The sequence below is a fragment of the Marmota flaviventris genome, chromosome 4, assembly GCF_047511675.1.
Source record: "Marmota flaviventris isolate mMarFla1 chromosome 4, mMarFla1.hap1, whole genome shotgun sequence".
In the NCBI taxonomy this organism is placed as follows: Eukaryota; Metazoa; Chordata; class Mammalia; order Rodentia; family Sciuridae; genus Marmota; species Marmota flaviventris.
Window position 1 is genome coordinate 1,343,795 of NC_092501.1, and position 15,047 is coordinate 1,358,841.

The following is a 15,047-nucleotide window of genomic DNA, read 5'->3' on the forward strand; positions in this document are numbered from 1 at the left end:
ACTAATACCCCCCCAGTGATGCTGAGGCCATGGATCCAGAACAGAACAGCTGCCTAGCTATCAAGGATGCCTGAACCTCCCCACCAAGCCTAGCTCTTCCCATGCAACCTAAAGAAACACAGCTCCTGGTCCGTAAATCCCCAGCCTGGGCATCAGTGCACCCACCTGGGTACCCATATATACACCATGGGTAGTCATCAGAGAGGAGCTGGAAATGTATTCACAGAGCCACAGTCACAAGTGCTTCCAGGACTCACACTTGAATCCACAAATACACCCACCCAGACACCCAGGAGAGTAGGTAATAAGGAAAGGACAGAGACACCAGGCCAATAGCCAGAGATAGTTCCCTGGAAGGGGCCACAACAAACTTCCCTCAGAGGCTAGAAGATTAAAGTTAACATGGGTACACCCTCAACAGTGGCAGTACCCAATACCCACAGGCCACAGAATGGGAAACTGGCACCTGCGTACTCTCTGTGCTTCCCCCACCAATACCAATGGCACAAAACTGACCCGTGGTGCATGTGACCAGCCCCAGCTGACCCTGCATGCCCTGATGTGTGGCACTGAGGCTGATGCACTGTGCTCCACTGTGTTCACAGCTTAGCCTGCTTCTCCCATGGTGGAGCTTCAGGACTCATACATGTCCTTGCTCCTGCTTTACCTTCACTAAGCTTGCCAAATATTGTGACTTATCATACCTGCCCATGTGTCCAGGCAAACAGGTCTGGGGAAGGGGGTCAACCCTGTGACCCTTCTCAGAGGGATGACCAGGAAGGCAAAGCCAAGGGTCCTCCCCCATTAACATAGTCCTCTGTTTTTCAAAATCCATTACCAATAGGGCAAAAGAACCAACTTGTGGAAAGTCCATGGTTTAAGAATAGAGGCCAGAAATACACGTTAAAACCATAGGGAGCTAAACATGGTGACACACACCTGTCATCCAGTGACTCAAGAGACTGACGAAGGAGGATCACAAGTTTGAGGCCAACCTCAGCAACTTAGCAAAGGCCCTAAGCAACTCAGCAAGCTTCTGTCCCAAAATACAAAGGGCTGGGAGCATAGCTCAGTAGCAAAATGCCCCTGGGTTTAATCCCCAGTACCAAAAAAAAAAAAAAAAAAAGGCCATCACTAGGAAATGCACCATACCCCTATCCTCAGATACCACCCAGCACTGGCATGACAGAGGAGCTGAGCCCTGCATGCTGCTGCAGGGGTGCAAAATGGTTGTAGCTGCTGCAAATACACTGGGCAGGATGCAGAAGAAAACAGCCATCAGTTGACCACTTAACCAGCCCAAGAGCAGCATACACGCACCCATGTCCAACTTGCTCAGAGTACCAACAGCAGCCCCAACACCCGTCAACCAGAGGGCAGATATACTGTGCATCCACACAGCCATGAACCATGACAAATTCTCCAAATACACAAGAACACACAGATGGACCTCAGCAACATTGTATTCTGCTCAGTGAAAAAAGGTAGACACACAAGAATCCCATACTGTACGATCCCATGACACCAAATCCTCAGTAAAGGCAAAATTCTACAAGAGAAAGCAAAGCAGGAGTTGGCATGGTGGAAGCAGGAGAGACTGCCTGCCATAAAGGGTTAGGTGGAAATGCTGCAAATCTGCATCAAGGGCTGATGGCTGTACAACTACAAACTTCTGGAAAATTCTAGAAATCATTTAATAGTTTGGCTATGCTGGATAAACTAATTGGTCTTTAAGCTGTACCTCAATGGAACTGTTTGAAGTGGAAAGGAAAAAATTCACTAGACCCTAGGAACCAAAGAATTTCCACTGACACCAAGAGTCCCCAGCTGCCCACAAAGTGCAAGGAGAGCCAACATCAACATGCCCAGCAAGGGTCCACTTGAGGGCAGCCTGCCTTTGATGTCTGGCCCATTTATATGACCCTCCCCAGTCTCCACTTTATCCTGACAGAGGGGGCAGGAAGCCCCCCAATCCTCTCCATTCCCGCCCTAACTCACTAGAGTAGAATGTCAAAGCAGGACACTCTGGCCCATCCCAAATGCTAGGTTCAGTGGCCAGCCCATGTGGATACAACAAAACATGAAGAACATTATCACTATCAACACGAAGCAAACATGACAAAGCAGATCATGGCACAGGGTGGAGGACAGGAGAGCAACGCACCTGTGACCCAAAGCCAGGCCCAAGTTAGTCCTGGAAAGAGGAGTCAACTCTACTGGACCAATAAGGGGCAAGAGTCCAAGGAGGGCTGGGATCGTGGCACACTGGCACAGCATTTGTCTAGCACGTGTTAGGCATTAGGTTTGATCCTCAGCACCACATAAAAATAAATTTTAAAAAGTAAAGTACAAAAAAAAAAAAAGAGTTCCAAGAAACAATCTTGATACAGAGGCACACAGATATGGAAAATCAAATCTTGCTCAAGCAATAGGTGCTTGAGAGGGGAATGAGCGATCTGAAAGGTGAGCTGGGTGACTACAATGCAGGTAGCAAGCATCCAGAGAGCCTGGGTGCTGGAGCAGGCAGAAGGCACAAAACAGCTGAGCCCAGCAGATGAGGCTCCCCTAGGAGCAGCACCAGGCCACACAGCAAAGCTGGTAACCGTTAGCCACAGGCAGGTGTGCTCAGGCTCACTGAGCGGGTGGCCAGCCACCCAGGCAGCCCAAGTGTGTTGCTCAGCACCCCAGGGATAGAGCAAAGATGAGGCTGCTACCCCAGAGGAGCCTACAGATGAGCTCCCTACATGGAAGTAAGAGGACGGGGAGCTCTTGAGGAATACCTCAAGTGTAGAAACTGGAGTTGGGTGCAGACAGAGAGGGCAGATTCTGCATGGAGACTGGAGTCTGGATGATGGAGGGACAGGGGCAGTTCAGAGCCTGGGTAAGGTGTGAGGGATGTCAAGGAAGGCAGTGGACAAGCAGTCCCAACACACAGGGCAGTTCTGCTCAACACCCACCCACCTCTAAGATAGTGATAGTGGCCTACAGACTCGGCAGCTCCAAAAAGGGATCTTAAGCCCTTGTCAAAGAGAAGGACCAGAAGACAATCGAGGTCATGATGGCCCATAAGTGGGGCAGACATGCTATCTACTGAAGGGAAAGAAAGCCAGAGATAATCTAAGCCTGGAGGGTTCCAATGTGCTGTCCCCACACTCAGAGCACCTCACTGGCCAGGAAGCCCTTCTGTCAAGCACCAAGTCCAGTCTACCCAAAGCCCCTGACAGGGGCCCAGGCCCACTGTCGTGTCATCAAGATAACATCCTCACGTGACAAAGACACCAAGAATCCTACAGATAGCCCACCAGCAGGACAGCATCACACACCCCTACATCCAAGTGGACACTTCTCTAGTGCCATGTCCACTCTCCAAATCTCCTCTACAATTATAACTCAAACTGGGAGCAATGTGGGCACCACAGAAGCTCTCACCCTCAGAGACCAAACAAACAGAAGACTCAAGAGCCTCAAAGATGAGAGCCATAGGTCCCAAGAGAAACTCACAAAACAGACCCATGATGTCGAAAACTATGAGCCAAGGACCAACAGTTAGAAGCCCCCTCCAAGAGCCTGCAGGGATGCAGCAGAACATGGTGACCACCATCCTCCAACCCCAGTTTATGTGAATTACTGCACGACTTCCCCTGCTGGACTAATGTTCTATTCTCCTGGAGGAGCCAAGTGACCTGATGTTGGGCTCACATACTGGATGCTTGTTCACACACAGCATTGAGCCCAGAAAGCTTTCTCACACCAGGGAGTTTTTATGAGGGTCCTGAGCTTCAAGGGGCTCAAGGTCAGACTAGGGTGGGCCAGGTCAGCACTGCCCTCCCTGAAGAGCTCAGCTCTGGACGTTTCCTAGATTCCAATGCACGCCCCAAGCATAATCTATTCTCAGGAAAGAAGAGTCCTAGAGGGGGAGCCCACACATCAGAGTTTTTTCCCCGCACTCTCAGAGGTAACCACTTGGAAGGCCAGGCCTGGCCACAGTGGGCATCAGCCTCCAGCCTCTAAACTCCTTGCTTGACAGGCCTCTAAAGAGTCTGTCTGAGCAGGAGATGCCCAGGTATTCCAATTAACTAAAGTGAGCAACAGAGAGTAGGACTAGTCCCTCCTGTGCTGGCCAACGGGGCAGGCCTGCCTTCTCCTTCTGTTTGACGTAGTAGTACACATCAGAGGGACTCGCCAGCCTAGGTAGGGGCTAGGTAGGGGCTAGGCAGGGGCTATCCTCAGACAACTGTGGACAGCAGGATGAACACCATGCAATTCAGGTCATTCCTGGACAGAAGTCACCTTCCAACTGGGGAACTTCCTTTCTCCCTGGGCTCAGGGCAACCTGCTCCCTCTCCCCTCCTTTCCCCACCTCTTCCATCCAGTTAAGGCCTTCCAAGGGCCTTCCCTCCAGCAGAGACAGGGCCCTCCCTAACTTCACTCCCTAACTTCATTGGGAGGTAGGTCTGGGTGTGAGGTTTCTGCAAGTTCTGAATCAGACCAAGCAAATCCACAGAAACACCCCACCACAGGCCTCCTGTCCTGAAACCAAGTAGAGGCCACCCTAGGAGCAGCACAGCTCCTCCTGTGCGACATCTGCTGTGAGAGGAGGCCCCAAGCCCCCACATGGAAGGTACTTCTTAGTGACACCCTGCAAACTGAGACTTCTTGGGGCCTCTAGGTGGACAGCATGGGCACACGTGCTCCCTATTCTCACAGGGCCATCCAGCAGTTCCACCCCGGAAACACTTGGTATTTCAAACACCCCAGGTGCCCAGACCCCTCCACATATCTAGAAGGGTGGAAACAGGACAGAGAGGGTGGTAGTTGACCAGGGAACACAGCTGCGCTCAAAGCTGGTCAGTGACCACACAGAGCATGGTCTGAGTTCCCAGACATTGGGCAGGTTGGAGGGGGTATGAGCAGTACAGAAGCAGGTGATTGCCACATTTACTTAGAAATCCCAAACAACATTGAAGGCACCTAAGATGCCAGTCAAAGGTGATTCAGAAGTTATTCCCTGTGTCAGGAGAGTAGCACCAGTGATTGCAACAAGGCTTGGAAACTGTCTGTCTTGATCCTGCCACCCTGGGAGACAGGCAGAGCCCTGTCTTGTAGACTCAGGAAAGTGACCATAATTCTCACAGAAGAGTCTACTGCACTCTCAGGGCAGAAGCAGCAACGCCAAAAACAAAAACGCTGAGACACCTCCAGCCAGGCCCCGGCAGGGGACCAGGCCTGGGGGCAGCAGGAACCTGAAGCAGGGGCTAGGCCTCCAGCAGCCCCATGCTCTGCACCAGCTCACAGACAGCAGAGACAGACAAGCCCAAATCCCTTCAGAAGTGCTGGTCTTCTGCACAGGCTGGCTGCTGCACATAGCCTCACTCTCCCCGGCTGCAGCTCTCCGCATAATGCAGAGAAAGGGAACCTAGGTGAGGCCCAGGAAGCAAGTGTGGCCAGGGAAAGGCAGCCAGTCTGGCCCCAGCACACTCATGCTGAGAGCTGGGTGAGGAGAACCAAATGAGGGTGTCCAGGCAAAGGAAAAAAGCCTTGGGAAAAAGGACAGAGTAACGAGTACTGGGGAGGATGTGGAAAACCAGACCCTGCTGGTGGGAATGAAAGATGGTGCAGCCGCTTGGAGAGTCTCGTGAATCCCCCAGAAGGCTAAACACAGTTACTGTGCGACCCAGCAATTCCACCACAAGGCACACGCCCCACAGAGCTGACACACATACCCACAGGGACTTGCACACCAATGCTCATAGCAGCAGTGTTCACAACAGCCAAAAGAAGGAACCAGTCCAAATGGTAGACAAGATGCAGCACATCCATGTGATGGGACAGTATCCATCCACAGTAGGAATGAAGCCCTGACACAGCCACAACAGGGTGACTGAGAACACCTTGCTGGGTGACAGCAGACAGGCACAAAGGCCTCACATTGTGATTCCATGTATGTAAAATCCAGAAGGGGAAGATCCATGGAGATGGAAGAGGCTACTGGTGGGCAGGGGCTGGGATTTCAGGGAGATGCAGGCACCTGATAATGTACAGCATCTATCTGAGGTGACAATGTTTCAGCATTGACTAGCAATAGTCATGCAACTCGTGAATGCACTAAAACCTCTGAATTGTATGTGGCATGTGGATTCTACCTCTGTAAAGCCATTACCAAGCAAAAACTCCTTGCAGAAGGACCCAAAGCCTTAGAGCCTCTAGCAAGCAAGTAAGAAGGACTGACCAGGAACTTGCCACAAGGGACCAACCAGGCCTTGACAACAGCATAACACACAGGAGGAGGGCACCTCTTCAAAGGGTGACTGGGCCAAAACCATTTCTAACACTATGGAATGAGTTCCTTTTCCTTGATCCCGCCCAAGGGCACAGGTTGCCTCTGGGAGCATGTAGCATGCCATGCTAAAGTGCCAGCTAATGCTAAAGTGCTCTGTGTTTCTGGGTTTACCTCTTTCTCTGTTTCAACTTCTGATAGTGAATATTCATAGGTAAAACCTACACAAACAAGAACTCTTGGGGTCCTCTGTAATTTTTAAGAATGGAAGGAATAAAAGTTTGAAGACTGATGTCTTGCAATGCATTTATGGCACACTGTCTGTAATGTCAAAGGACTCCACACAACCTGAAGACCCTCAGCAACTGCAGCCTGGCCATCCTGTTGGACATGAGGATGCCAGGAGTGTCAATGAGAAGAGAAGAGGAAACTAGATGTTCTGGAGATTCCAGGGAGTTAAGAACAAATCTATGATTAATATTTACATACACAAGCAGGGAGCTTGGCGGTAGAGCTTGTGCCCAGCACAGCAAGGCCCTGGGTTCAATCCCAGGACCTAATAAATTAATTAATTAATTACATATGCAGTGTTTAAGAGGGGTCGCCACTACATGGAGAGGAGAAGGGAGACTTTCAAAATTCCAAAATCAGAAACAAACCTCCTATCACTGTGCATACTGTGCATAAAAAGAAAAATGTCCTCACAGTCAGCATGTCTGTTTCAAACTGGACACCTTTCTCCCCAGAATCAGACTCCCTTGGAAGCAGCTAAGGCATAAGGCACAGAGAAGAGCTTGCTTTTAACAAGGCTGAATACTGTGGGAGGGGTGTTTGTCAGGAGGGGCACATGTTGAGTGAAGGCAAGAGTCCGAGGATCTGAAACAGAGTATAAGCCAAGAAAGTAAAGTCTCCTTCACTAGAGAACCCACTGCTTTCACAGGGTTATATCTCATGAGCACCATCACCCAAGCCTCTGCCAAGGAGGGAAGCCCTAGAATGCAAGTGAGCCAGGCTTTGCCAGGTCACTGGGGGAAAAGGGGCACAGGGACAGAGCTCCACACATTAAGAAAAGGAGCTGGGCGTGGTGGCACATGCCTGTAATCCCAGAGACACAGGAAGCTAAGGCAGGAGGATCGCAAGTTGGAAGCCAGCTGTGTCAACTTAACAAGACCCTGCCTCAAAATAAAAGGGCTGGGGATGTAGCTCAGTGATAAAGTTTCCTGGGTTCAATTGCCAGTACCAAAAAAGAGAGAAGGAAACGGACAGATGTTGTTCTACTTGGCCTTGAATCTTAAGTCACCTTATGGAGTTACCCAGGTACTCTCTACTAAAACAAATGCTCCTTCCAAATGCAAACATAATGCAAAATTCCATATAGACTTTAAGAAAAAATAAAAATTCAGAGAGAGTATATCACTAAACAAAAGTGAATTAAGTTATCCATTTTAATACCTACACAGAGAAATATGTGTATACAGTTGAAATACAACAAGAATGCTAGAACTCAGAATCAAAAGATTACTGGAAAGAATGTTTGCACAGAAAAATTCTTTCCCTTTGAGACTAAAATGCCCTACCATGCTTAATTTTCCTGACATTTCTGAGGCTTTGAAGCCACAGTTAACGGATCTGAATCATCTGAACAAAACCATGTTACAGTGACATGTTACTGGAAAGCTTAGAATAGAATGCTAAATATACAAGCACACACCCATACAGGCTCTAGTAGAGAAGGATCACATATGAAACTACAAGTTGTCTACAACAAAGTCCAAAGGGAAACAGTCCATCTCCAGCAGGTAAGGATAACACAGATGCCTGGAAGTTAAATTACAAAACACAAAAATTGCGCCCACCTTTTATTAACAAAAACTACTAGCTTGGCACCGTGGCACCTTCCTGTAATACCAGCTACTTGGGAGGCTGAGGCAGGAGAATCCCATGTTCGAGGCCAGCGTCGGCAACTTAGTGAGACTCTGCCTCAAAAGAAAAAAGGGCTGAAGATACAGCCTAGTGGTAGAGTACCCCTGGGTTCAGCCCCAGTAATCTCCCCCCCCAAAAAAAAACCTAGTCTGTGCATGAACTCAGCTTAATGAAACTCCTCAACCATACTTGCTGTCAGTAAAGAAACACGAACATCCCCTGAAATCTACATGAGGCTTGTATCTGCAGCACACACCTCCCGACCCTGGCACAGCCCCAACTCTTCACCTAGGGAGGGAGGGAGGGAGGACGTGGCTCCACAGCTCCATCTGTGACATTACCCTTTCTTCTTAAACAAGCATGCCACTTGGAGCCGCATTCTGCTTTATTTGGGTTGGCAATTTAAGTACCAACACTGGGGTGGCACCATGGCTGAAATAATGAACTAGGTCAGCCTGGGCCTGCTCTGGGGAGCTCCCAATGCACCCTGGGCCTAACCCGCCTCCTGCCTTCAAGGCAGGCTCTAGGGTTCCTGGGTGGGACTGAGGACTGGTTGGGGGGCTGGGCGGCAAAGGCCTTAGTAGCCAGCATCCCACTCTGCCCTTGATGAGTTTCTCAGCACCTTTTCCTACATAAATAAGGGATATAAAGTCCTCCAGAGCTTCCAACAGTCCCCTCATTCGATAAGCAAGGAGATCACAAGTTACCAGGGGAAATGAGGGTACCTTACACCTCAAGCACCCAGGGAGAACGGGGCAGATGGACAGGGGCCATAGGATGGAGTTTGGGGACCCTGGGGTTCAGGGGCTTGGGGGCCAGGATTCAGTGGCTTGGGGGTCAGGATTCAGTCAGGAGTTCCAGAATTTTTTCCAGGGTTTGTTGTGAGGTCTCAGGGTTCGGAGGCCAGAGTTGCGGGGGGCGGGGGTGCTAGAGACAGGTTTGAGGACAGGGTTCAGCAACCAGGGATCCAGGCTCAAGACTCATGATTTCAGTGACCACGGTCTTGGGGAGCAGGCCAGGCTGGGAAGCAGGGATGGGAACTCAAGCACCGGCGTCAAATTCAGGACCACGGTCAAGCCAGGTGGGGGGTTCGGTGCCCACAGACCAGGCTTCTGGAGTCTGGATCGGGGCAGGGGCTGGGAACGGGCTGGGTCCTAGAGTTCTGGGCTCCAAGATCAGGGCCAGGGGCTAGCGGCCCTACACGGGTGAGAGCCGAGCTGGGGGCGGGCCCGCGGGTTTCGCGGCTGGGGTCCGGGCGCAGGGTCTCGGGCGCGGGGCCGCGGCCAGCGGCGGGGCGCCAGGGCCGCGCTCCAGGGCGGACGGCGCGGCACTTACGTCGTCGAAGAGCGAGCCCACGTTGGCCGTGACCAGCAGCACCGCGGTGCCCGGAGCAGCCGCCTTCCCCGCCATCGTGCCGGGCGGCGCGGGCGCTGGGCTGGGCGGCGGCGCCGCTTCCTGCGGGGCCGGGCCGGGGTCCGCGGGGCCGCGGGGCGTCAGCTGCGCCGGGGGGCGGTCCCCGGGCGCATCGCGGGCTCGGCGGGTCGGGCCGGGCCTGGCCGGAGCTCCGGCCTCGCGCTCGTCGCTCCTCACTGCTCCGCGGCCCCGCGCCCGCTCGCCACCGCGCCTCACAGCGGCCCGCGCGCAGCCATTAGACCCGCCGGGAAAGTTCCCGCAGCCGCCGCCGCGGACTCGGGCTCAGCAAGGCCCGCCCCCCGGGGGGCGGAGCAAGGCCTGCGCGGGGCGGGGCTGCGCGGGCTGAGGCTGAGGGATCTGCCTGCCTGAGCAAGGCCTGTGGAGGCCGGGCGGAGCCGGGGTGGGGCGGGGCCAGGGGTGGGCGGGGCCGGCCGTCTACGCAGGGGCCGCGCCTGTTGGTGGGGCGGGGCCTGCGCGGGGAGGGGCGGAGCCTCTCCGTGACCGCGCCGCGGTTTAGCCCGCTCGGCCTCAGCGAGTCGCGTCCCGCCCCCCTCACCGCGGCTGCGCGCAGACTCCGCCTCCGCACTCTTCGACGTCAGAGCCCGGATCCGACCCCTCCTTTTAAAGAGGCTTCTCTCTCTAGGAGCCAGCGGCCAGCGCACAGCTTTGCGGCTCCAAAAAGATCCCTGGAACTCAGAGACCCTTCCTCCTGACCCTGCAGCGCAGTGTAGAGCTGTTGTTCAGCTATGGTTCCGGCCCGTGGGGAGATCAGCAGGGTCGGGAATAGGCCGCGTCCCTGAGGGTTGGGGAGGCGCCTCAGTTCTCCCGGAGTCGGGTCTGCAGGGACCAGTAGCTCACCCCAGCCCCTCCCTGTAGAGCAAGTGTACGGGATTTTGCAACTTCCTAATATGACAACCGAGTTCCTGATGCTGACTACTTAAAAGAAATAGAAGGCATTTGTAGCCAAGAAAACACTAAAAGGAAAAGTTCTTTTAAGAGGCAGACCCTGAGTTAGAGGTGCTTTAGCAGCCAGCTGCTGCCCACATCCCGCACCTAGAGACAGCTCTCTGGGTCTGCTTCTCTGGACAGGATGAGGCGGCAGAGCTGGGCCAGGGTCTTTTAATTAATCACCACGCAAGTTCAGGGGGCTAGGCAAGAACAAGGTGGTGCTGGGGCAGAGACCTTCCTGCTGGGGGTGACGGGGAGCCATGCCCAGTCTGAGGCCTGAGGCGGATCCACCCTGAAAATGTGTATAATATTTAACAATGTTAATATTTTTTCACACCCGGACTTTAAAATGGATATCTGATACTGGGAGCCCAGCTCCAGGCGCACAGCCGTGTGTCAGGGCCATGCTCAGGGCCACCATGCTGGACAAGGTCACTCCAGAGTTTTTCAGACACAGATGTGGGGGGTGGAGGATGCCCATCGAGAAAAGACAAGGCGCAGGGGCCCGCGCGCGCGCACACACACATACACACACACACACACACACACACAGCTTTCCCCCTCTGACTCCAAGGAGGCCACCCTCAATTGCTGAGAGCATAGTAGTGTCCAATGGTATATCATGCTCATTATGTTCTATTAAAAAAAAAAAAAAAAAAAAAAACAGCACCTGTAGGGGTGAGGGTGATGGCTGGGCAGGTTGGTGAGCCACAAATTGGTAGGTGGCAGGCCAGAGAGCAGTAGGCATCACCGCTTTGAGATACTAAATCCAAGATTTCTGCTTACACTGACCACCAACCTGATTCCACCAAGATCCATTTGACTGATAGGTGTTCACTTTGTTCGGTATGTAACTGCCTCGGACTGAATTACATACTCCCCAAATTCATGCATTTAAGCCCTAGCCCCTGGATGTGAATATGTTAGGAGATAGAGCCTATCTAGAGACAATTGCCATTAAATGAGGTTCTAAGAGTGGTACCTGATCCAAAAGGACAGAGTCCTTTTAAAAGGAGACATAAGAGAGCTCATGTGCTCTCTACCCCTTCATTCATTGCACACTAAGTCCTGGAAGTACACAGGGAGCAGATTTGTCTCACAAGTCAGGAACCTTACAAATGTAAGGGCATTGCTGAGGTCTGGGCCTTGTTTACAAGAGGTGGTATCACCTTCCTGTTCCCCTTCAGCCATCTTCTCCCAAGCAACCCAGCACACCCTGGCCAAGTTGGGGTAGCATATCCAGCCTTTCTGGTCCTCCTTCCTTCTCTAGCTAGCCCTCTTTGAAGCGGCAATCTCCTCTCCTTCCAAACACTTACTCAAGACTCAGCACCCTCACAGTCCTCCTGTTACCGCTGGTGACCGTGAGGAGTCCTTGCTTCCCCAATGTTGAAGTATAACACCAGAGAAGCACGCCGAGGCAAGTTTAGAGTGGAAAATAGAAGTTTATTAAAGGACAGCAGAAAAGACTTCTCCCGGTGGAAGAAGGGGACCCAAGAGATGAAATCCGTGGAAGTCCGGTTGTCTCTCCATTTTATAGTTTCTTTCAGTGATGGCATGTAGGTGGGAAGGCCCAAGGGGTGGGACACAGGTGGGCCAAAGAAGTAATCTGGGCACTTCTGAGTCAGCATCTTCAAGTTGCTGTTCATTAACACTTCTTTGGGATGGGCTATCTTCATGTTTGCTGGGGGCTGTTCATTAACACTTCTTTGGGCTTTTTCCTAGACTTCATTAACATTCCGAGAGTTGCTCAACTTTTCCACAAATTCATTCTCAACATGGCCTCCATTTTAGATTTCACTTGATATTAGACCCAATTTACCTATCTACACTGACTACCTAACTTTAAATCTGGCTTCACTCCTGTCCCCCCTTCATGTGTCCATTCTTAAAGACTCCAGCACCTGTGTGGGTGGTCCTAGTCTCTTGCTGGTCCCACTTCAACACCACTGCTAAGGTCATATGCCCATTCTTCTCAACAACAATAACCACGCCTTGTCCTAGTCCAAAATCCTAATCCTCTCTGTACTCCCTCTCCTTCAAGTTCACTTGTATGGGACCTCTTGACCTCCAACCTGCTGTTGTTCCCACCCCTTCATTAGCAGTCACCCCCAGCACACACACCTGCACACACAAACATGCGTGCACAAGCCTCTGCTTCCTGCCTTACTGTGCTCCTCCTGGGGGCAGAATCACCCCCATGGATCCCATCCCTTGCTTCTTCCTGTCCCCTTCCCTTGCCTGTCTGGTTCCCAAGACTGATACCTGAACTATCCTCTTCTGTTGAGCTTGCTCTAAATTAGACAAAACCAAACTAGAGAAAAACTAGAGAGCTAAATTGGAGAGCACTCCACTCCCACATCCCCGGCTTCTTCCACAAGTGCCCTTGTCATTCAAAGATATTGGTTGTTTCTACTTGCCCCTCTCTCAAAATCACTTGCCACCACTGATAGATGCCCTGGCCCTTCAATGAGGAAGGATTGACAGACTGCAATCTTCCTGCCTAGTCAATAGCCCCCCAACATCTGGCAACCTCTCTGTACTTCCTGGGTCCTGCTGCACAGATGAGGTGCCCACCCCACCCAAGGCTACCCACTCCTGGTCCGTGCCATCAGCCTGTAGGCAGTCTCTTTGACTCGGTTCCTATAAAAAAAAATCTTCCTTCACCCTACACAATTCCCTTCCCTTGCACCTTACTGCTGCCTTGCTGTGAGTCTTGCTCCAAGTCTCCCAGAGTCTCTGCCTAGCATGCCAAAGTACCATTCTCTTCCAGACCCTCAACTCAAGCTCTGCATGCCCACACCCCACCAGGGACCCCTCAGAGAGCTCCCCAGGCCTGCTCTCAGCCAGTCTCCCATCATGACTGACCTCTAACTCCCTCCTGGCATGTATGACATTCCTGCTCTCTGCCCCTGCCATTAATGACCACATCTGTGGTCTCCTTGACTGGGGTTCTGAGGTCCTGGTGTCCTAGGTCTTTGTCCTGCGTATGTCTTTCCTGGGGCCACACTTCCTCCTGGTTGACTTCATTGGGCACACCCCTTAGATCTTGTCACCATGCCTGACTGCTGCACTGGAAGGGCCGTGTCAAAGCCACAGTGGAAACATTCCTGATTCACACATTTCTTCCGGAGCCTCAGACTTCAGAACGCCAGCTTGATGACACACCAGCCTCACAGCAGCTCAGGGCCTTGGCATGGTGTCTCTCTGTCAGCCTGGCAGGCTTCCTTTGTCATGATGCCCCTTCCTCCATGGGCCCTGCACCCACCCACTCACCATGCCCTGCTTACCCCATCACACCACAGTCTATCTCATAGCCCTTGTCACCTGCCACCTCCCTGGCCTACTGTTGGCTGCATCCCCCACCCCTTAGGATCAACAGCTTGAGAGTGGCCTCCTTGATCTTATGTGACTGTCATACGGAAAATGCTCAATAAATAGTTATCATGTGTATTGGTGACATGTCAGGCCCATCACAGAGCTGGGTCCAGTGTGGTCCAATCTTCAGAAAAACACTGAGCACTTACATCCCCCAAGCTAAGAGATAAAATCAGGGAAAGAAGGAGCTCTTTGCCCTGTGCTTTTGCTCCCGTCTGAACATCATCCCAAGTCTCCTGTGGTACCTCCCAGGTGCAGCAAGAGCAGCCCAGCCCCCCTGGTCTGCCCGGGGCTAAAGATGGCAGTGGAGGCCATGGGTGGCTCTCTCCTCCTGCTGCTGTGATGTCAATCCTGCTTTAGTCCTGGCCACTAGCCTCAATGCTCTTGGGCTCCCAGGAGGGAAATTTGGCACAAGTCTTTTGTTAAATAGCAATATGTTGTAATGTTTTTAGAAAGTTTACATTAGAGTGGCCACTAAACATCACATCTTTACTTATTCAAAGATGGTACCAATTTATTTATGGATTCAGAGTTATCAAAAGGTTTAGGGGTTTTGAACCTGAACTCCTCAAGGGTATCCACAATCCTATTTAAAAGTCATCTTTCAGGGGCTGGGGCTGGGGCTGACTGGTAGAGTGCTTGCCTAGCATGTGTGAGGCACTGGATTCAATTCTCAGTACCGTGTACAAATAAATGAATAAAATAAAGGTTTGTCAACATCTAAAAAATTTTTTTTAAAGTCATCCTTCAGCATATATATGTATGGCACTCTTAGCTTCAAAGCACGTTTCAATCATATAATAAGCAAACTTCAGGATTCCTGCAGAAGAGACCAGCTTTATACCACTGTATACCAAAATGCTTAGGCTAAGTTATTCGCTCAAGATAATTCCTGTAGAGAGAGAACCTGGCCAGATACACAGTGAAGAGAATCCAGGGCCTGGTCCTCTTTGGGAGAGACTGGCCTCCATCACTTGAGCCAATAGTAAGCTAATGGCACACTTTCTACTGGACCTGGGACCAATCTGGAAAAAGAGGACTTTTCCTTCTGAGTTATTTGGATACTTTCCTTGTTTGTCAGTAATAGTTATCCTCTCATAGGTACCAGTTG

General features: G+C 51.7%; 1 protein-coding gene across 2 annotated transcripts in view; it reads right to left on the reverse strand.

Annotated features, from left to right (window-relative positions):
- Positions 1-9,697, reverse strand: part of Inpp5a (inositol polyphosphate-5-phosphatase A) — a 179,962-nt gene extending 170,265 nt beyond the window's left edge. Inside the window, exon 1 of one of the 2 annotated variants that reach the window (XM_027929917.2) lies at positions 9,536-9,697. In XM_027929917.2, coding sequence (XP_027785718.1) covers positions 9,536-9,610 — 75 coding nt within the window. In that variant the 5' untranslated portion in view covers positions 9,611-9,697. The remainder of the gene's footprint in view (positions 1-9,535) is intronic. The other variant, XM_027929918.2, reaches the window with a different exon arrangement.
- Between the last annotated feature and the right edge of the window lie 5,350 nt (positions 9,698-15,047).